We start from the raw sequence: 22,885 nt of genomic DNA on the forward strand, positions 1-22,885 counted from the left end.
GCTCCTGCACATGCCGTACTGCGGACGCGTGGGGGACCACACCCAGTCCCTCTGTCCACCCCCATCCTACTGCCCTCTGTGCCTATGAGGCCTCTCCCAAGAAGGTTCTTTGCCCCACACCCACTTGGCCAGGCTCACCTAGCCTGCAGGCCCACAAGACTATCCTCCAGGGCCCCAGGAATCCAGGTCTGTCTGAGATGGGTCAGCACGGCTTGTGATACCTGGTGCCTTAGACCTGGGTGTGACCAGTAGCAGTCCTGCTGAGCCCTAAGTCCAGCCAGGAACACCAGGAGGCCAGAGTTCATCACTTGCCTGCAGGGACCCTCGTAGGGGACATTGTAGCCCACAGGTCACCAGGGCTCTGGGGTCCCTCCACCCAGGACTGTTCCCACTTGACCATGAATCATGCAGACCTGTTGGTTTCTCTGTGACAACATAACAAGTGAGTCTTGGCTCTCGCCATGGGTTTCTCTCCTGTTTTATAGAAAGCTGGTTACCAGGAATGACGAGGGCCTACAGTCCTGTACCTGCCATATCAGAGGCTTGGCAAGGGGATGGCCCAGCAGGGAGCACAGGAGGGACGCAGGCTAAAGGCCGCAGAGGTCCCAGCAGCCGGCCTCCCTCCCGTCCCCGGCAGCCACAGCTGCGGGAGGGGGCCGCACATCATCACGGTCCTGGGCGGGCCCTTCGTGGAAGGTGCAGGGTGGCTCTGGATGCCTCTGCAGCTGTGCTGGCCCAGGTGGGGGTGACACCCTTCTGACAGACTCATCCCTGAGGCCTGGGGTCTAGCTGTCACCCCTGTGAAGGGCGGTGGAGCCACAGGACACAGCCACTCCAACACAGGCTCACAGGATGGGGTCTGAGCCATTCCAGTTCACGGACGCCCCCTTCCACCTAAGAACAGAGGGACAGAAAAAGAGGCTCAGAGCTGCGGGGCCACAGAGGAGCCATCTCAGGCCCTCGCTCACCGGAACTGCTTGTCTTGCCGTCTTGGAGAAGTCAGGTTCCGCCCTCCCCTCGGCTCCTCCACACGCACACACAAGCCTACATCCCAGGCCCTTATAAAACACAAATGCGCCCAAGGCCCAGGAGAGTGACGGAGGGGCAGGTCATCCATTCATTGCTTCCTGCCACAAGTGTTCACTGGGGACCCCCTTCATGCCTGGCAGTGCGGGGCCCTCAGCTCACGTGAAGGGTCTACACACATCTTTCCAGGGTGCCTGATGGGAGCACTTTAAAGGCGCATGGGAAAACCTCGATATGAAAAAACCCTGGCTCGTTCAAGACGCAGGAAGAGGTCTGGTCACTGGGGCCCGGAAAGGTGGGGCAAGAAGGGTGGCAGAAGGGGAGGTGGTAGAAGGGGGGGCGGCACTGTGCCATGCGTGCAGGACCTGGGAGGCCCTGTGAGCGTTCTGGGCTCTGCTCTATGAGCCTGGGAAGCTCACAAAGGGCTGTGGGCCGTTCAGTAAAACATGGATTTGCATTTAAACAAACAACCCCCCCCCCACAACTTTATGACACTCTAGGAAACACTGAGCATAATTAAACTGTAGTCCAGTCTTAGCTACAATTTAATAATAGTTCCATTCTCAAATAGAAGTTTTGTTCATAAGACCATGGCATCTCCCAGGTGGGCCTTTAATACGTGGCATTATTTTTCTAAAACAACTTGGGGGACTCACATTTCCAGCGGATGGCACATTCCTGCAGAACCTGGCATTGGGTATCTGACACGTATGCGCATCTCCTAAGAGTAACTGGGCTGGGAAACCGGCATCACACACCTCCAGAGCAGTGCCAGAGCACAGAGTTTGAGGCTGGGGTGTAGAAATGCTTTTCACAGCAGCAGGGTCTAAGGAGGGAAGGAGTAGACATTTCCAAAACCTGAAGTTTTTCTTCAGGGCAGAAGTCAAAATGGTAACTGCCACGGCAGAGAGAGACAGAGATGCTCTTCTCACTGTAACTGCACATGTGCATTAGAAAGTCCAGTAGCCCCGAGACCGGACGGCAGCAAGCAGGAAGGGACAGCGTCACTCAAAACAAGATGGTTGCATTCATTTCACAACCGGAGTTTGGAAGCACCGAAGGGTTTCAGCATGAACCCAACACCCCTCATCGTCGTGAACAACCTAGACTCCCACTGCATTTCCGTCTCTCTGCTTCCTCGGGCCTCTGCCCTTTGTCTGTCTTCACGCCTGTGCCTGGCTCCAGCTGCCACATCCCCGCCCCTCGCTTTTCGGTTGAGAGGGACCCTCGTGCAGAGGCTTGTCCCGGGTCATACATGCATCCTGCTCTTCAGCTCACTGCCCTCTCGTGCCAGACTACTTCCAGTATCTGTGAAGGCCGCCCGTTCCCCTGTCACATAGTTTGCATACTTTACACCATTCCATTCCCCTTCAAATGAGCAAGAAGACTCCTTGCCATTTGGAGAAGAGATCTTCGCAGCGCTCCTGTGCTTCTCACTCCTGTAGAGAGGCGCGGTGCAGGAGACACCTGCGCAGAGCCCGTTGGGAACAGCTGGTGCTGCATGCCCCGGGCTCCGCCCCGGGCTCCGTGGGGCCTGACCTCTCGTCGAGTGTGAGGATGCAATGTGCGGCATGGTCTGGACACAAGACACAGCCCTGCCTATTCTGCGCACGCCAATCAGCGTGCCAGGAAATCTTGATCTGGTCCAAGTATGAAAGCTGAGTTGCTGCCCCTGGTTCAGACACTCAGCGAGAGGGGCTGAGACGGGTGGATGATGGATAACCTGCTCAGCCAAGAAGGTCACGCTGTTTTAGGGAACAGGTCCCTCCGACCCTAGCCGTGTTCTCTTCAGTGTCACTGGGTAACACCCCATGATACTAAGACATGTCACCCCAATGAGGATGCATTGGTCTTCGGCAACCTGGCCTTCCCTTCCTGCACAGCGGGCCGAGTGGTGCTGCCTCCACACCTGTACCACTTGCTCCCTGGGACCCTCTGGTCACATGCACTCTGGACGTGCTTGTGTCTGCCTATGTTTCCAGGAGAGGTCTTCACTCCAGAGACACTGCTGGACGAGCTGCTTAGTGAGACACATCCCAGATCCCCCCGTGAAAAGCAGGGTCCACTGGTGTGCATCCACAGGCTCTGCCTCCCCTCATCGTCAGTCACATTGTGTGAACTAACAGGGTCGGCACCACTGGTTCCACTGGGTGTGGATGAAGTAAGTGATTCTGTGGTGTCTGGGTGCTTTAGACTTTGTCATGAGCTGCTGGGCATCAGCACGGAGGTAGATCAGGAAGAATCTATTAGGTGCCTAGGGACGGAGCCACTTCAGTGGAATCCATCGGCACCATCATATTCACCACTGCTCGGAGGAGAGACACTGGGGCTGTGTCTGGAGAAAACCAGACATGGCGGGAGAAGTGGGACTGCTCCTGGTGGTGAGTGCCCATGCCCGCACTGTCTGGGGCTGGAGCCTGATGACCTCCTTGGGCGGCTCTCGCTGGTGCGGGCAGAGAGAAGATGGACGCAGCTCTGGCCCGCATGGCTGAGCGGGTTCCAGAGGCAGGACAGTGCTGAGCGCAGGATCCCAGGGGCAAGGCTGGTCCGCTGCACCTGCCAGGTGATAATGCTTCAGCACTCTGTGGCCGTGCAACACGGGGCTTAATGGATGCTGCCGGCAACTCGAGATTGTCCGTTTTCTTTCTCTGTTCGTCATCTTTGAAGTTTTGAAGCATGTCATTTAAAAGCTTTTATTGTTCTATTAAGATTTGTAGGTAGGCATCAGCCTCTGTAAATTACTCAACCGAAGTTTTGGATGCTAGGGACACACCCTAAATCCAGACGTCAGAAAGGCAGCTGAAGGGGTCAGGGAGGAGAGTGGCATTCTGTCCAGCCTGGCCCTGGGACCCAGATTTGAATGGGGCAATGACTGTCCACAACTGGGTGGGTCCTCGCCCCCAGTTGTGGCAAGAATGAGGGGACAAGTCAGGGACAGACTGGACTTCCTGTGTCCCTTTACTACCCATCCTCAGCCTGGCCCTCCCCGATGCCTCCCAGCCTTCATCCTCGCCACTCAGAGCAGGCAGACGGAAGATCCTCCTCTGAACTCCCACTCCGCAAACACCTCAGACCCTGGCGGGACGGCATCTGGTCTCAGTGAGCCAGACTGGCCCATCACTGCATGAGCACGCCATGCCAACTGGCGCTGAGGCTTATGGCCAGGCTGTGGGGTTCACGCTTCATTTTGAGGGTTTTCACAGTGGCATCTAACCCACCCCTCCCAGCCAACAGGTGCCAAAGCAGGGAGACCATTGAAGCACCAGAGAGAAGCAGTTTGCAGTTTACAGCAGAAAATCAAAGCAGAGACGTTTTAAAATTTGAAAGGACTGACACAAAATTCATAGACTTTCGAAACCATTCCTGCCAGGGAACGGGTCCTGTGAGTCAATGACGAGGACAGCAGGGAGAGCTCTGCGCGTGCCTTAGGACCTGGCGGGATGAGGCAGGTTGGGACCTTCACTCCTCCGAGTGAAGAACAGCACCAAGGCCCCAGTTCGACGTAATTCAGGAGGAGGCTGAGGGTGAGGGCAGAGCAGGGCTTCTCGACCTGCACACCCCCGATATTTTGGTCCACATAATTCTGCTGCAGGGGCTGTCTTGGGCATTGTTGGATACAGAACCCCCTGCCCCCGCAGCTGCGACAACCAAAAGTGTCCCCAGATATTAACAAATGGTTCCTGGGGCACAAGACCACCCAGACTGAGGACAGCTGGCCCCGGAGTCAACCTCCGTGAAGATGCCGCAGTCCCTGGTGCCCAGGTGGCTCAGCATCACAGGGGCCCACCTCACAGCCCCACAGGGGGCGCTTCCTCCAGGGCCACCACCACCACCACAGAACTGCGGTTACTGCCCAACTGACGGTCAGCTCTGATGACCCGGACTGCGAGGGAAGAGCCCGTGTTAGCCAGGAGCAGGGGCGGGCCTGGTTTCGGCCTCGGGAGCTGACTGGCAAAAATATACCCCATGCTCCTGACTCACATCGCTCTTCCAGGCAAGAATCCCATGAGCAAGTTCCCTCCCTGGGCCCCACGGCCCGGGGGGGTGTCTCTCACCTGTGGCCTGGCCTGTGTTGTGCCTTCCACTCCCACCCTTCAGGATCAGACCCGGGACCCCTTCCAGAAGGGCTCTCTGGCCCTGGGGGTCAGCCCTCAACACGGCTGCCACCCTTTCCTCAGCAGTACTGCTAGGGGTCTCCCTCCCCCAACAGACTGTGAGCCCCGGAGGGCAGAGCTCGTGCTCGCCTCCGGCTCGGGGGTCTGAGCGTGGCGACCGGGTGCTGCAACCCCAACACCCCTCCACACCAGCTGCTCCTCTGGAGCCCAGAACACAGCGGGGGAAACCTCACTCTGTGCACACGCCCAACCCCTCCCCTTTGCCCCAGGCTGTCACAAAGCCCTTTCTGTAGCCCACAGCCACTCTCCTGTCCCTTGCCCTCTGCCTTCTCCCCTCAGGTGTGAGCCCCTTATGGTCCAACAGAAAGGATGTGATTACAACCAAATGACAGGTGGGAGAAGTCGGTGAGAGTAGAACCAGACCTCCCGGCGGCCATGCAACGCGGCGGCACAGAGCCGGACAGCAGAGGCCGGCCCCTGTTCTGTGCTCTCACCTGCACTGCGGAGCTCAGTGTTCTGCGAGCCTGTCCAGGTACAAGGAACACCCGGGGTGGGTGTGCGTGAGGGCTGCGGGGCCGGGGATCAGAGGGAGGAGGCTGGGGCAGTGGGAGCACCCAGGGAACCCTGCCACCGTGGGGGACCCTCGGGTGGGTAGGGGACAGCCAGGGGAGCAGGGCACTGGGCTCTAGCCCTGGAAGGCAACGCTCACAGCTGAAATTACATTTTCAATTTCCTGTCTGAGCCTGCAGACAGAAACATCTGGGGCCTGGCCCCAGGCCCCAGTTGTGAGTCTCTCCTCTCTTTTCTGGACTGCTGACAACTGTTTCGTTTTCTCCCACTCTCGCCAGGCTGGAGGGCTGAGAGTGGTCACGGTGTGCATCTTGTTGGGCAATGATCCGCAGTGAGCCGGGTTTTGCTGAGGTGGTTAGAGAACAGTGGGAAGAGGGGGGTGAGGGACAGGCCCCGCAATCCTGACACAAGCAAAGGTAACAAGAGACTCTCTGAGGTGGAGAAGCACGTCGCACAGGACAGTGGAGGCGACCCAGCACAAAACCCAGGGATCATTCAATTTAGGATGCTCTTCTCTGAAGGCAAAACCGGAAGTCTGGTCTTGTGCAATGTCGCCATGGCAACAAAGCCAGGTGGTGGGAAGTCACAGTGCCTGCTGAGTGACCTTCTGCTGGTCTGGGACAGCTGGAGCCTAAGCTCCAGGCCCCATGATGCTTGTGACTGGAGGTGACACCTGGGCGCAGACCTCCACTCAGGAGACCCTCGTCTGTAAAGAGAGGGGCCGTGCCTGGTGGTGAGCAAGGGCCCTTCTGTGGGCCCTCGCCTGATGCCAGCTGGCCAGGTGTATGGTGTGCTTCGTGCTGGATCAGGGTGAGCACCAGGGGTCCTTATAGGGCAACAGAGCCAGGTTTGAGGGTACATGGTATGTCCCTCCCTGGACCAGAGCAGAGTTGATTCTGAACTTGACTTCCATTTGACTGGGAGCTCTCTGAGAGCAAGAACCAAGTCTTATCCCACTGTTTCTTCCACGGGGTTCAGTCCAGGGTTCCACAGGGTGGAAGTGATGGGGGGACCTGCCTGCCCACAGACTGGTCCTGCTCGGTGAGCCCTGGTTGACCGCAGAGGTGACCTGAGCTCGGCCGAGGCACCATCCTACCCCCTTCCTGTCAGGGCAAGGGCTTCCCACGGCAGCAGGAAGTGTCCCTCAAAAGGCAGGGCCCATGTCCAGAGGGTCCTCAATGACCTTGAAGTTCACTTTCCCAAGTTTCTCTCTTTGAATTGTTTGGGAGTCTGGGATGAAAACAACATGCCGAAGCCTTTGTAATCCAAGCCCTGGAACAGGATTCCGGGAGGCTGGGCCCTCTGGTTCCCATTACTTCGGGATGTTATCTGATGGAGACAGATGGGGGACACCCAGAGGTTCCACTCCGCCCAGTCTACTTTTCCGGGAATAATGGCAGTAATGCTGGGAAAGTTTCACAGGTGGACCCTCACGGCGGGGCAAGAGGTGGGGGCGGTGGAGCAGGCAGGCAGCGGGCTCCAGGAAAGTCCTAGCGGACGACGGAGCACTCGCACCTGGAGGGCAGGGGGCAGGCGGCCAGAGGGGCCTTGTGTGTTGCATCAGGACAGATGCATTACATGTGCCAGATGCATCAGGCGCAGGAGGGTTGGCACCTCCATTGGCGACTGATCTCACAAGGCAGCTGGGAGGGGGGAGCGCTGCCCTTTTCAGGCCCTGGAAGTGTGGTCCTCAAAGTGTGGGCGGGGGACAGCACCCCAGCAGCACCTGGGAACTCCTCAGACATGCACATCCTCAGGCCCAGAGTAGACCTACCTGACCAGAGCCCCTGGGGGGTGAGTGAGCCCCAGAACCTGTGTTTTAGCACGCCCTCCAGGGGGTGCCCACTGAAGCCCAAGACCGTGCTCCAGGGCAAACCTTCCAGATGGGGGAGCCACAGCCAGACACCAGTGTACTGGACCATAGATCCCTCGGCCACTGGGAGCTGGGTGGGGTCTGTGCCAACCGGGGTCCCTAGTCTGGGTGTCCCTAACCCTGGGGGCTGCACAGATATGATGATCCCTCTGTGGCAGGACCAAGAGGCACTGTCAGAGGAGGAAACAGGACTCAGTGTGGCCCAAGCTCCTCGTCCGACAGTGAGCAGGGTCAGGGGCAGGGGCAGAGCAGACCATCTGCCCCAGGCCAAGCCTCACGCCCCGATGTGGCAGCCTCCCTCATCCTCTCACTGTTCATCTCCTGGCACATGGCCACAGTGGAGCGGGGGGAGGGCCTGGAGAGGGGGACAGCTGCAGGAAGAGGAAGAGATGCTCCGGGTCCACAGTCACATTCAGACGTGTCTGGACTGAGATCCCTGATGGAATGGGGCCCCATGTCACTTTCAAGCACTTGCCATCAGGGCTGAGCCCAGGAAGTCCACCCTGGGGCCCCCAGAGGTGCTTGTGGGTCCAATGGCAGAAGCTTTCCATGGAAAAAGGTAGGGCAGCTAGAGAGGTTCAGGATGATGGGCCGCCCCCAGGGAGGCTGCAAAGACAAACACACCTTCAGCAGGGACCCCAGAGGTCCGGAAGTGGGAGGAGCCCATGCCCAGGGTATGGTCCAGAGCCCTGCTCTACAAGCCCGCCTGCAGGAAGGATGGCCTGTGGCCTCCCAGCCCGTCCTACAGAAGGCGCCAAGGCCAGTCACTTCCCTTCCCCACTGCTTGCCCTTCTCTCATCACTCTGAGTGTCCCCTTTGTACATGAAAGGAAAGCGACCTGCACGTGCCTGTAATCCTCCCGATGAAAGAAATGCCGTCATGTGACCCCACAGGAATGCTTCATCCCCGGCCCAGGGGGGTGGGCAGGTGGGCAGGTGAGCAGATGGGCGAATGGGGGAGGCCCAGTGGGGACGTCCTAACACGGCCCAGGTCCTCTCCCTGCACACATGGTATCTTCTTTCTCTGTACCGCTCCGTCCAAGGGCCCGCTCGCCTCCGAGTGGGCAGCACCCCGAGGTTCCAGGCAAGCTGCCTGGATCTCAGAGCTGCAAGGCCTCAGCCATCACCCGGTCCCTCCACCCCAACCCTGATCACTTCACAAACTGGAAAACGGAGGTTCACCTGATGTCCCACCGACTCTTGAGTGGCTGAGACAATAGTAAGGAGAGCTGCTTACAGAGTGCTTGGTGGCACCCCTGCAACTGCAGCACGCCAGGACCCAGGCACTGCCATGACCCCCGCCTCACAGAGGACCAAGCGAGGCCTGGACGGGTGAAGTCCAGTGGCTCTTAGCCAGCAGGGGCAAGGCCAGGATTCGCACCCAGGCAGCCTGGCTCCAGAACCCGAGCTCTGAGCCTGCGCATTGTACTGCTTCCCCCAGAGAAGGCGCTGGAATCCAGGCCCCTCCTTCCCCGGCCTTCCCCTCCTACCACACCCAAAGGCCTCCAAGTCACCACCTCAAGGGTCAGCGAAGGGTCCCCCGGAGCCTGGGAACTCCCCACAGCTCCAAGCCCACTGCCTCCGTCTGGGGTGCTGCCCCAGCCCTCAGGCCCTGCTGGAGAACTCGGGGGTAAAGTGAGCCTCGACTCCCTGCCAAGTCTAGGCAACCCCCGGCCTTGGCCTGAATGTCAGACTCCAGTAAATACTGGGGGGCTGGATTAGAGGAGCCAGGGCCCCCCACCTGAGGCTAAAGGGCCGCTCCGCTCAGTGGGTCCAACCGCAGCAGCTGAGTGACCACGGCCACTCCTCCCCGAAGCAGAGGGTGCTGCTGCTCCAGGAAGCCACTCCCAACCACCTTCCTGTCCTGCTTAAGACACCCAAAGCTACCCCCAGGTAACCTTACCAGTCCTTCTGCCTCTGAACCTAACAACACCCCCCACACTGGGTGGCTGCTGCCCCGAGCCAGCAAGGGTCTCAAGGGCCCCACTCACCCCCAGCCCTCAGCTCAGGGACATCTTCAGAAATTGTCCCCCCACAAATGACACTCTTTTCCACCTGGGCCAGGGTGATCACAAAATACTTCACAAGACCAAGCCCCAAGTACCGTGTCTTTCCGGTCTGTGGGGGCCGCACCCCCTCTGAATTGGGGGGTCACCCCCCCTGCAGCCCACACCCCCACACTCCCGGCCACCCAGGTGAGGTTCCTCAGCCAGGGCAGGGGGCCCTGACTCACTTGGTCCTGATGCAGAGCTCGAGGGGGGGGATGAGGTCGAGGTCGCCATCTCTGTCCTCAGGGACAGTCTGCGTTGTATCTGAAGAGGTGACAGAGATACACACTCAGGCCAGGGCCAACTGACAGCCCACCTCCTGGGACCCTCCTCTTCTGGCACCTCCTCTCACCTTCCGGGCCCCCTCGCTCCTGCCCCTCAGTTCTCACCTGGACACCACAGCAGCCTCCTCACTGGCCTCCCACCTCCAGTCTCCATCCCACCCTCCTGCCCCCCTTCAGCTACCAGAATAAGTCTATGTAAAAGACATCTGATCCCATCACTCCGCTGCTCCAGAACCTCCCAGGGCTCCCTACTGCCTGGAGGATAGACGCCAAACTTGTGGGCGTGGTATTCCAGGCTAACGCACGCTCTCGGGCTCTCCTCACGCTGTAGCGCCATCAGCTTCTCGGCCCAGCTCCAGCTCCCTGAGGCAGGGGGACCCTGACGCTCGCCTGCCGACCCCTGTCCTGACACTCAGTGAGTCTGCACTGCTCTGTGACTGCCATGGGCAAGTGTGCTAGGGACCGTTTCCTCCACTGGCCTGGAGGCTCCCCAAGGCCGCGCCGGATGGGGTAGGGAGGCGGCGCACCGATGGTCAGCCGGATCTGCTCCTGCTGGTTGGCCAGGCCATCGTAGTAGTATAGGTCGAAGAGCCTCTCGGTCCTCCAGTCTCGCAGGAGCCCCGGCTGCAGGCTGAAGAGGACGCTGAAGTGGCTCTCACTGCACACCACCCAGATGGGGAACCGAGGGGTTTTCAGGAAGCAGCCGACCTGGACAGGGGGAAGAGGGAAGGGATGCTGAGCATCTCCTGGCCAAGGGCCAGCTGACCTCAGGGGCCCAGTTGGAGACCATGACCTGTGTGTGATGCTGGCGTCCCCTCTTGCTGCTCACAGACACGGCTTGACTCCCAGAGCTGCCCCGCTGGCTCAGCCTGCCCCTCGCAGGGCCTCTGCCTCACAGACAGCCCGGCGGAGATGCTTGGTCTGGAAGCCCATCACCGCCTGGCACACAGGGCTGCCCGCTGAGCCCCGAGGTCCATCATGCCCAGACTGTCCTGCCCGGACAATGAACGACCTCCTGAACAGGTCTCCCCCACCCTACCCTGCCCATCGAACCTCTTACCAATCCTCAAACTACCCCAGCACGGCGAGTGCCAGCACCTGTGCATCCGCAGGGCATGGTCTGGAGGGCTGGCCTCCTCTCCAGCCCCGCAGGGTCTGGCATCACCCAAACCACCCAACCAGGGAGCACCAATCGCCAACTTGAGCTTTCTCCTGGGAGGTACTGGCTAGCCCCTCCTGGCACATGCCTCACTGCCTCATGAGGACATGTCTGCCTGCCGCTCACACCCTGGGCTGTGCCCTCAGTGCCAAGCAGGGGCATAGTCCACACAAGCAAACGTTTGAGGAACGAGGGTCCTCATGCATGAGGTGGATCGGGAACCAAGTAGGACTTTACCTGGAAGACAAAGGGGACGTGGAGCCACAGGGAGGAGGGAGGGGTGGCCTGTGGGTGAGCAGTCAGTGGTGACACCAGGGACCAATGTCCAGAGACATTCAGGGAGCAGTAAGGCACACTAGGGAAGGCCAGTGGGGTGGAGGGATGGGAGCCGGTACTTTCCTCCGGTGAGGTGCTCCCTCCAACGTCCCTGGTAGAGGGCCCTGTTGCTCTCACTGCCAAGGGGTCAGTGCCTGGCCACCCCACGCCTCAGCCCATTCTCTCTGTCACCTGTGACACCCATGGGCTACGCCTTCCCCACCCAGGCTTGAGTTTATTTAGTGTGTACATGCCACGGGCTGGGCTGGGCTGACTCTGTCCTAAATCCCCACCAGCCCCAGGAAATGTTTGCTTGCTCAGGTATTTACAGCCATAGCCTGTGGATTAATGAAAGAATGGGAATTATTTTTCCAGTGGGAGAAGGGCACACTTTCTCCGGGGCCTATCACAGAGGCATGGCCCTCCTCAGGCCCTCCGAGCCCCGTGGGAGCGAGTTCTGGGCTGGGGGAGGGGCTGCACAGAGCGCCCTGGGCCCGGTCCCTGGTGCAAGGCTTGCTGTGAACAGCTGCTGCCTCTGGAGGGTGAGAGGGCAACCTTTACAAGGTGTCCCTTTTCTCTTCATCCAAGTGCTGGGTCCCCACCTGGCCTGCTGCGCCCTCACTGCAGCCCGGTGTGACATTCAGACGTGACTTCGGAGCCCGCTCCTCAGTGGGATATGGGAATTAGATGTCTTAGAGAACGTGGCTGGACGTGCCTGAACCCCACCGCCAACTTGGCTTCTGCTTCAGGCTCCAAAGAGGCTTTTCTGGCAGGGGCGTCACCTCGAAGAGGGAGCCTCAAAGCCTGGGGACCCAGGGCTCATTCACGGCAGGAAAAGGAGCCACGCAGCCACCCAGAGGCAGGCGTCTGCGTGATCAGCCACCCTGAATTTTCCAGCGGAGGGACAAAAGGGCAGCTTGCCATTTATACAGCGGTCAAAAGATTAAAGGCAAAAAAAGCTGCCCAGGGAGTTTCTAAATGAGCTTTCTCATTCAGGAGCCTCTTCCAAGTGGGTGACATTTTCCAAAGATGAAGTTTCCTTCCTTGGACTCTGGGGTAGCTGACCAAAGGCCTGGGGCGAGGAGGCAGTGGGGGCGCGTTTCCTCCACCACCAGCAGAGGCTTTCTGCTGGGGGGTGACCACCGCGTGGCACAACCACTGACCACTTTTCAAAGAGGGGGCTCACGTCTTTGACAGGTGGGGGAGGTGCAGCCTTAATGGAACAGGGTGCACAGGTGATTGCAGGCAGGGCTACAGTCTGCCACCTCCAGGGACACCGTGCATCAACAAGGCTGCACTCTGGTCCCAGGTACCACGACAGGCCATGGGGATATGGCAGTGAGGGGCATAAGAACAGCCCTGTATGTCTTATGGCGCCTACCAGGGAGTGGGGAATGCAGGCGGTAATCAAATAACCCCGTGAGCCCGTTTCCACCACCTTCCACTGAATCTAAGATGCTGTTGGAGTTGCTGTTATTTTTCCCTATGGCCAAGAAAGGCAGCGAGCTGGCCATTCGCGCCTGACCGTCAACTGCAGTGCTGCAACACGGTCTCTGCAACATTCAAAGGTGGGGAGAGGGTGCACCTCACAAGCAATGAAATATAATACTTAGAATAAAAAGGGGCCCAGGGAGGAAAGAATTAAGATTCTATAGTGCAAAATGATAGGAGGGCTGGGGCCACGAGTGGAGAGCCCTGTTTAGACAGAGTGATGAAGTTAGAAAAGGCCTCCTGTAGGAAGTGGCATCTAAGCCACAATGTGCTGGGAGCGGAACCAGGGACAGGGCTTGCAGGGCCTTGCAGGTCCTGGGAAGTGCTGGGTCTGCAGAACTACGGCTGCGTGCGAGGGCTGCCCTGACCGAGCTCCACAGGCCAGGCGGCTGAGGCAGCGGACACGCATGTAAGTCTCCCAGTTCTGGGGGCTGGAGTCCTTGATCAAGGTGTCAACAGGGCTGGTTTCTCCTGAGGCCTCTCCTTGTGGCTTGTGGGTGGCAGTCATCTCCCCAGGTCGTCACATGGTCTTCGTGTGTATCCATGTCCCAATTTACTCTGACAAGAGCACCAGCCACAGTGCAGTAGAGCTCAGCCAACGGCCTCACTGAAACTTAATCGCCTCTGTAGGAGCCCTCTCTCCAAATACAGGCACGTCCCGAGGCACCGGGAGCTGGGACTTCAACAAAGCAATTTGTGGGGGACACACAATTCGTCCGTAAACAGGCTGTAACAATCTCAGAGACCTGGACGAGCACCGGAGCGAACACTTGATAAGCGAAGGAAGGATGTGCTAGGATCCACTCTCTAAAAGATCACACTGTGCAGGCAGGACACGAAGACAGTGGGGACGGGAGCCCCAGTGCAGCTGAGCCGTCACAGGTGCCCAGGCCAGCAATGCTGGTGACTCAGACTGGGGGAAACGGACTCAAGAGACAACGTAGGGTGGGAGCCGTGTGCCCCCCCCCCAAGGACTGGACGTGCTCCTGGTCTGGGTCACTGGGCAGACGGTGCAGTGTGTGGAGCGGGGGACATGGAGGAGGGTGGAGCTTGCAGTGAACACAGCTCCGTCTTTGCTGGGGTCCTTTCATGGAGACGGCAACAGACACCCCTTTCAGGCAGGGGAGAAGCACCAAAGTTAAACTCCCTGTCCCATGTAGTCCTTCCCAGACCTGTCAGTCCCCTGTCACTGTGACCACCACGAAGAGGTGGCCTTCAGCTACAGCCTGTGTTGCAGTCCAGCCCTCACTGCCGAACCCCGGGGTGGTGGGAGTGAGGGGGAAGTCCAGTGGGCAAGGCCAGACTGGTGGGGTCGCAGACGGCTGGGGAAGGCCCCACAGTGCCATGGCAGAGGCACAGACACTGTCCTGCTCTGCAGGGTCAAAATGCCTCCCAGTCTTCGGCCAAGCACACGACACAGGCGAGGGTCTGTGTGGACCTGAGGGTTCCCATCTTTGTGAGGCCTGAATTTCCTCAACCAGCATTTCACTCCAAGGGAAGGATGGCCCACCCTGCCCCCTACCCCCCAAGTGATATTCTCAGCAGTCGCCCTCTGCAGACCAAAGGAAACAGTTGACTGGTGGGCCAACGCCCTCAGCACAGGAATGGAACCAGGGCTCACCGCGTGGAAGCCGGGGATTCCGTGAGTGCCGCCAAGGTTACCCTCTTGGCCTGTGGAATCCGAGCTGCGTGTTTGCAGAGCCCACCCAGGGTCTGGTGCTCAGGGCCCTAGTACTTCTCACAGGCCACGTGGCCACATTCCTGGGCTTCTTCCAACATCAGCAGACCTGGGAAGGAGCCGTTATCATTCTTTTCCACTCAAGTGTTTGGAAGCCCTGAGTCTGCTTCCTGTCCATGGGGGTGGGGGTCGCCCAGAGGGGACACCTGGGGGTGGGCCACGCCACGCAGCCCATGAGCAATGGGACAGCACACCTGAACGTGTCGGGGTGGGAGGGGCATGATGAAACTGAGCCCTACCTTACAATGCCGGGCTCCAACCACTCTGCCAATCCAGTTGCCTAGCCCTCTGAGTGTCCCCTCGTGTCACTGTGTCCCTGGTTCTGGGGATACACAGTGAATGCGGCCTTGTCCAGACCCTCCGAGAACCATGCAGGGCAGCCACCATGCAAAGAGTTCCCACTGCCCTCCCGGGACAACTCCCTCGATGCGGTCGGCCGGAGAACCGAGCACGTGACAACGGAGGCTCAGAGAAGGACTGCAGCAGGCTGGGACAAGAACGCAGGGCCCGGCGCTCCCCTGCTCATGCTGCCCAGAGATACAGTCACAATGTCCCCTGTCCAGCTTCCCCCAGGGCCCTGTCCCGCCCAAGACCCTGGATGCAGTGAGAGAGGTGGTAGAGGGACCGATCCATTAGCAAACAGACTGAGGGAAGCCTGGTATGGGTGGAACTGTGTCTCCCAAAAACACAGGTTGGAGTCCTGGCCCCAGTACGTCGGAATGTGACCATATTTGGGTTGCTCCGGGCACAGTAGCTAAGACGAGGTTAGTGGAGTGGGGTGGGCCCTTAACCCAACAGGACTGACATCCTTACAGGAAGAGGACAAGACACAGAGGGAGAAGATGACCAGGAGACGATGGAGGTGGGGACTGGGGTGAGGTGGCAGTCAGCGGAAGAACGCCAAGGGTGGCTGGCAAACACCAAAAGCTAGAAGAGACGAGGAAGGCTTCTTCCTGCACATTCCGAGGGAGCATGGCCTTGACGACACTTGACTTTGGACTTCTGCTAGGAGAGCCTGTGCTCCAAAAGTGTGAGATAATGCATTTCCATTGCTTTCGGCCACAAGCTGACAGTGCTTTGCCACAGGAGCCCTAGGATACTAACACAAGTTCTGTAACTCCAGGTCCCCTGTCCCTGGAGAAGACACCCCCACCACACACACACACACACACACACACACACACACACACACACACACACACACGACAGAGGCAGCCACACTGCGACCTGCAATCCCACCATAAGCCCCTAAAAGTGCCTTTCAAACAGCCTTTCCCAGAACGTAGTACCAGTTGACCCTGAGTGTGAATCTGGAGCCCGGCACCCGAGGGCAGCAAAGCCACACTTCTTCCCAAACCCCCATGAGGGAGACCGGACTTGGATTCGCTCGGCTCTCCCTCCCCACCCCACCCGTCAGTCCGGACCCCTGGGCCCCTGCTACCTGGCACACGTCATAGTGCTCAAAGAGAGACAGCAAGCCAACGTCGCTGCGGGCCGTGATGCCTTTGAGCAGCGTGACGTTCCCGTTCCCGGCGTCCAGCTCCACCACGTCATTGAAAACGTTGGACACGGCTCTCCCGGTCAGGAGCAGATTGACCAGCTCCTGTTGATGAGGCGATGGGAGAGGCTGGTAAAGGCGAGCTGGGGAGCAAGGCAGAAAAGCAGGAGGAGGAGGGAAAGCGGGGAGGGAGGGAGACCACGATCAGGGGGGCTTTGACTTCAGCGACCCCACAAGCCCTGGGGCAAAGCTGCCAACTCTCCACATCAAGGCCTCTCTGGCGCTTGTCCAGCTCTCCTCCGAGATCGCTCATCAAGCACAGAGTGCGCCAGGCCTTGGTGGGGTGGGGGTCCTGCTGGAGGGAAAGAACGGCCCTGACCTTGGCTGTCGTGGTCACAGTGGGGGGCTTAGGTATGTGCCTGCCCAGCACAGAGTGTGGCTGGGGCTCCAAAACTGGGGTGCAGGGTACTCTGGGCCCAGACGGACACGCAACCATGTGACTGGTCCCAGCAACTTGTGGAGAAGTAACATTTGGGTGGGTCTTGAAGGAGGGTGATTTCTTTAATAACCTATGTTATTTTGAAATAATTTTAGACTTAAAAGCAGTTGTAAGAATAGTACAGAGAATTCCTGTGTACCCTTCACCCAGCTTCCCTCAGTGATAACATCTTACATAACCAGAGACATTTACATAACCAGAGCACATTAGCAACACCAGGAAATGGATGGCGGTGCCCATAACTCAGTCCCAGGCCTTGTTCATGTCTTGCCAGGAGTGGCGGGGTCTTCGGTGGTGGGTGGGGGGAGAGCAGCCGCAGCAGGGAGGTGGAGACAGGGGAGCCCCTATCTGGGCCCCAGCTCTGCCTCCACCCTGGTTGGCTGCGTGGGATCAGGGTTGAGAGGCCACATGGCTTCTGCCTCACGCTGACAGGCCAACAAGCCTGCTGACCCCCGAGACAGGAGATGGAGTACTGGGGTGACTGGAAGGGCCTTCCTCATGCAGAGCATCTTAGGGAAACTGAGGCACACAGATGGGAGAGGCCCAAGTCACACAGCTGGTTAGGGACAGAGCCAAGCTTCCACCCACGGGTTCCAGCTCCCTGTCCTGTGTCCCTTCCCTCTCCATTTATGGGTTACCCTCAAGGTACCACCTAGCTGGCCAAAGATTCAAGACTAAAGGTGGTCAGCCAGCTAAGTGCTGGCAAGCACTGAGGAAGGGTCTGAATGAGACAAGACTTGGAGCTTGGGCAGGTAGGAAAGACCCTGTCTAACCTACATCTATCCAGGCCTGGCGCATGCGTGAGGCCCACAGAGATCTCGCACCAGGCATGGGAACGGCCATCCCAGCCCTTTCCCTGGAGGGCAGAGTTCACAGAATTGTTTCCCCTGGACTGTGTGAGTGACGCCCAGTTTCTGATTCCCTCTGCCACCAAGACCCCTGCTCCAGTGCCAGTGAAAGGGGCTCCATTCCAGCTGCACAGGGAGACATCCAGGGGCCTTGCTGTGCCCTCACAGAGGAGGTGAGGGGGGGTCTGCAGGAAGCGGTGGCTCAGGGATACTGCCCCCAGGGAGCTGCGGCTACTAAAAGACCCGCCTTCGTCCGGTGGGGTGGACTTCTTCCAGCTGGTGTTCAAGGGGAAAGAGCAGGCTCCTGCTCCCCGTCCAGGGCGTGCCTCACCTTCCTCGGAGTGGGACGCCCTCCTGAAATGAGGAGAGGACAGCAGGCTGCGCCCTGCCCCTGTGCTCACAATCACACAGCGGCAGAGCGCAGGGGTCATCCGTCCCTTGTGACTCACAGAGTGGCCTGTGCGCCCGCTGCCCCGCCCGCCACTGGGAGCCTGTTAGAAACCCAGACTCGGCTCCAGTCCAGACCCCTAATCTGAGCCTGCCCATCAACGACACCCTGGAGGGTTCGTGTGCACATCAGTTTAAAGAACACCAGTCTAGTCCAAACACATAGTCTCACAAGTGAGGAAGCTGGGTCTCAGGGAGGGGGAGGACATCACCCCAGCTCAGTCTGCAAGTGAAACAGCCAAGCTGGCTCAGGACCCAGCCCCAGCTCGGGTCTGGCACCCTCTGCACCCGCTCTGCTGCCTACCCTGGGCTGGACTGCTCTCTGCCTGCCGAGGGGGTGGCTCCCACAGGAAGCCAGGCACCCGGGGGTGGGGGAGCAGGACCACCTAGGCAGCCAGGAAAGCCTGAGACCTTCCTGCAGGAAGGTGGGCAGCTGCCGCCCCACGGTCCCTCAGGTACCCAGAAAAAGTGCAGGCCTGCTTGGCCCTGGGGGGTGTCCAGGTGCTCTCAGGGTGGGCACAGTGAGCCCGGGCCCAGGGCGACTGGGTCACCCGCTGGGCCCAGCCTGTCTGTGCTACACGGGTGGGCTGGATTTAACTGTGATGCCCTGGCCACTCTGGGAGGCCCGGATATTCAAGGGAAGGTACAGACAGAAGCCAGGTGTCGCCCTTGGCCCCCAGCCCTGGTGCTCGCTCAGAGGCTCTTGAACAGGTCCTTCCCTTGGTGACACCATGACTGGGAGGATCAATGACAAACAGTTGGGCTCAGTGTCCCCCGTCCCCACTAAGTGCCCCCTCTGTGACCATGCAGAGGGCAGGGCTGCTGGAAAGACTCTGCCCTGTCAGATACGGGGGGCTGCGGCAGTCACCTCTCCAGCTGGCCCGGGTGCCCCAGTCTGAGCCATCAGCCTCCTCGGGCAGGCGCTGCAGGGAGCCACTCACAGGGCAGGCAGGGTGGGGGAGGGGGGAGGAAGGGAGAGGCGCGGGCTGCCCCTGACCTGGGTACAGTAGCTGTGTGCTCCGATCAGGTGGTTGGTGGGGACATCGAAGTCCTGGCGGATGCTGGAAGACACAGAAAACGTGGTGTTAGCATGTCTCTGCCTGACCCAGGCTTCGAGGCAAGCCTCCCCGGTGGCCAGGGCTCCCTCGGGTTCCAGCTGCAGCCCTCTGCTCTGGGCCCTCCCTCGGGCTGGCGCCCAGGGCTCCTCAAGACGCCCACACTCTCTTGAAGCACAGCCTCCACTCTGGCCTCACCAGGCCCTCTGCCCACGGAGCAGAAAGGCCCCAGGGTTTGGAGTCCAACATCCTGCCTTCACATCTCAACCGTCACTGATGGTCAGGACGGGACCTCCTCTGCCATCTTCTCCATGGCCTCAGACTCAGTCTGTGAGTCTGTTAAAGGGGAGGAATGGTCTAAAGTAACAGCTGCCACCACCTGGCACAGACCTTGTACCAGGGCCTGTACACACACACCGTTCCTGAACCCTGAGAAGGGAGCATGGCTCGGCACGGGGCTGACTTGCAGCCCAAGGTGCAAAGGGCCTTTGCCAACAGAAATCCCTACAACCGAAAGGAACTGGTTTCTGCTACTGCACTGCTTTTACCTGCCCGCAGTCAACCCCTCGGGAGATGAAGCGTCATCGTTGAACAGAGCCGACAGGTGTGCACGAGGGAACAGGGAGGGGGCTGCTCTCCACCGAACACACTCAGAGCAGAGCACTGTCAGCGCTCCGGCCCCAGGGAGGTGAGTTACTGGACAAGAGCTCAGGGAGGTGACGCCAGGGACCGGGCTCCCTCCAGTGCCCACATGGCCCTGGGTGCATGGCCCTATGGGCCCACCCAACCCGTACCGGGCCTGGCCTCCCCCTTTACCCCCAGCCCACAGAGAGCACTGAGAGGCGGCCCAGAGGCAGGAAGGGCTCAGCAAGCATGTTTGTTTTTCCTTTTCGTGGAAGAGAAGAGAAACCTGGGCTCAATTTTATGCTCTAACTCTAAGATCAGTCCACAAACCTAAAACACACGCCCTGGACCCTGTCTCCTTCCCAAACAAGTTTAGAAACACAAGCTCATAACCTCTGCAGGACGAAGGCTTTCTTGTGGTTTTTAATAAGTCTGGCCAAATGAGGCCAGTCTGTGGCCCACACGGGAAGACAGGTTGGAGTTGGAACCTCGAGTCCCAGCTGAGACCCACAGAGGCTGTGGGGGGTGTGGGGGTCTCAGGAAGGGCCATGGAGGCTGGCGCATCCAAGACAGCCCAGAGGGCCTGGGCAAGAGTCGGCTAGGGGACAGGTGGCCAAGGGCCCCACTCGGCTGGCATGGGCTCAGGCAGAAGAATTGATGGAAACGTTCCCCGTGGTGTATACAAGCATCTTTGGAAAAGAAGAAAATAACCTCAGAGGAGCCCAGGGTGGACCGATAAGCATCGCTGGCCCCGGGCCATCAGCAGCTTTCAGAAGCAGCCTGATCTCTGCAATCTCACAGCCTCGTGCTCACCCAGCGGGGCTGAGCGCCTGCGTCAGCTGAGAGCAGAAGGACAGGCAGAGAGGACAATGGGAGGAAATGGTAATTGCATCCTTAGGTGCAAACACGATGGGAAATTCAGTAGTGGGCTCACATCTTAAAAGGGAGGGACAGCTGTATTTCACATTAGGGCATTTGGGAGGCGCCAAGGAGCAGCTTATGGCTTAAGAGATTTACAACTTTGGCAAATCTTGATGCCCAGACCTCCCTCCAGGGGAATTCCCTGGAGAGCTGAGTGTTGAGGAGTCCTTGAGTGAGGAATGGCGGCCTCGGCTCTGCCGAGAGAAGGCAGCCCACACGGCAGGGCCGCCCCAGGCCTGAGCTCTAGGCCCACGTGCTGTGTGCCAAAAACCTCTCCTCCCTGGGCCTTGGGTTCCCCTGGTGAGGCCTTGGGCTCCCTGGGCCTTTGCGCAAGATGACTGGCGCTGTGGGCTGAATCGTGCCCACCAGAATTCGTACACTGAAACCCTAGCCCCAGTACCTCAGAATGTGACTGTATCGGAGACAGAACGTTTAAAGGGTGATTCGGTTAAGTAAGCCCATTAGGGTGGGCCCTGGTCCAGTCTCCTCAGTGTGCTTTTAAGAAGAGAACATTTGGACACATGGAGGGACACCAGGGCTGCATGTACAGAAGAAAGACCACATGAGGAGAGACAGTGGCTGTCCTCTGAGGAACCAACTCTGCCCACACCTTGATCTTGAACTTCTAGCCTCCAGAACTGTGAGACAATAGACATTTCTGTTGTTTAAGTTGCCCCATCTGTGGCGCTTTGTTATGGTGGCCTTGGCAAACGAATACAAGGGACCTCTGACCTCTTTCTGATTCAATGCCTTCTTCAGATAACATCTTGCATGAAGAAGCCCTGCACAGAAAACATGTGGCAGAGCCGCTCCGGCCGGCAGCTGTGAGGTCCCATCTTTCTCCAGCCCTGGCGCCCACCTCCCCTTGAGCCCCTCGGTCTCCAAGGTCCTGGGAGGAGGAAGCTGAGTCACTAGAGGGGCTGCCTGAGCTCGGAGGTCCCTACACTCTCTTCTCTTTCTCTGTCCCTCTATGGCCTGCGGGCCAGGAGGCCAAAACCACAACTTCTGTGTTACTGATGGGTAAACTGAGGCTCGGAAAGGAGAAGGGACATGTGGTCTTGTGGCCACAGAGAGTCAGTGGGCCAAGACCCTGTCTCCAACATCACAGTGCGGCCTGAAACATGTGGCGGTCAGGCAGGCTGGGAGCCCTGAAACCCCACTCCTGACAGGGAGCAGCTTGTCCCCTCACCCTGAAGCTGGGCCACATGTGTCTGAACATTAGAATGAATGAATGAATGAATGAATGAATGAATGAATGAGTGAATCTGAGCAATTCAATTGAACACTGTATCTGTCCATGTGGCCTAGAGACAGGGTTCCAGCTCACAGTCATAGCCATTCACCTAAAATCACCGTCCATGGGGCAGGTCAGTGGCCAGCTGAACCCTGGGCTGGCTGAGGGGCCTCAGGCAAGTCCCTGCCTCTCTCTCAGCTGTGTCTTCACTAATAAAGCCAGAGGACTGGAGCAAGGGGTCTCTGGGGGCCTTCTGGGGTGTGACTCTGACTTTTAAAACATCTTGCCTACAACAGGCAGTAATTAACCTGGGAGGACCTGACCAGCCACCTGCCCACGACCTGAGCTCCAGGACACCAGGCCCCAGGGGCACCACGTCATCCCTCAGGGACAGCTCCTGACTGTCCTCCCTACAGACCCTCCCCCAGACACGGGACTGTCCACTGCGCTCCCCAACCCCCACTACAACCTCCAGAGACAGCACCCCTTGTTTGGTGGGACCCCCATTCACCTCTGAGGACAGTGTCAACAGTGCAGAGGGCGGCTGGGACCAGCACAGAGGTCCTGGGCCTGGAAGTCAGGGAGCCCTGGATTCAGGCCCAGCTGCTGACCCGTTGTTCCCCCTCTGTGGGCCTCAGTTTCCCCACTGGCGATCTGAGTATGATGACGCCACCTTCTATTGCAGGTTGCTGTGAGAACTGGGTAAGGTATGTAAGGCGCTCGGTGTTTGGTAAATATCGCTTCCTTTTTCCTACAATAACAGCAGTAACAGCCACCACCACAGGAACAATGGAAGGTCACGATTCCTGCAGCCTCAGCCTTCCGTGCCAGGGCCAAGAACCCAGAGTACACAGAGGCCTCGTGGCCGTGAGCCTCTGAGAGGGATCTGGCTAGGGCGGATATCGACTCTTCCCAGGAAGGCCATGAGGAAGTGGGCAATGAGTCAGAATACCTGGGGGTCAGGCCCCCTTTGTCACCTGCACTGTGTAACCTTCTGCAAAACTGCTTTCCATCTTCAGAGATGGTGGGTATGTCATCCCCACCTTGGGTATGTCATCCCTGATGGGGACAACAATCTACAACCACCTCAAAGGGCTGTTGCAATTCGGACCCCAGAAAGGCCGGGCAAACTGCCGACAGC

General features: G+C 58.8%; 1 protein-coding gene across 1 annotated transcript in view; it reads right to left on the reverse strand.

Annotated features, from left to right (window-relative positions):
* Window positions 1-380: 380 nt before the first annotated feature.
* The window catches only part of MINDY4 (MINDY lysine 48 deubiquitinase 4), a 98,511-nt gene continuing 76,006 nt past the window's right edge, over window positions 381-22,885 (reverse strand). The window contains exons 14-18 of the mRNA XM_053661854.1: window positions 18,908-18,971; window positions 16,060-16,221; window positions 10,443-10,623; window positions 9,817-9,895; window positions 381-894 (exon numbers count right to left, since the gene is read on the reverse strand). Of these exons, the coding sequence (XP_053517829.1) occupies window positions 846-894; window positions 9,817-9,895; window positions 10,443-10,623; window positions 16,060-16,221; window positions 18,908-18,971 (535 nt within the window). The 3' untranslated portion in view covers window positions 381-845. The remainder of the gene's footprint in view (window positions 895-9,816; window positions 9,896-10,442; window positions 10,624-16,059; window positions 16,222-18,907; window positions 18,972-22,885) is intronic.

Source organism: Artibeus jamaicensis, unplaced genomic scaffold (genome assembly GCF_021234435.1).
Source record: "Artibeus jamaicensis isolate MK-2021 breed Jamaican fruit bat unplaced genomic scaffold, CSHL_Jam_final contig_1016, whole genome shotgun sequence".
Taxonomy (NCBI): domain Eukaryota; kingdom Metazoa; phylum Chordata; class Mammalia; order Chiroptera; family Phyllostomidae; genus Artibeus; species Artibeus jamaicensis.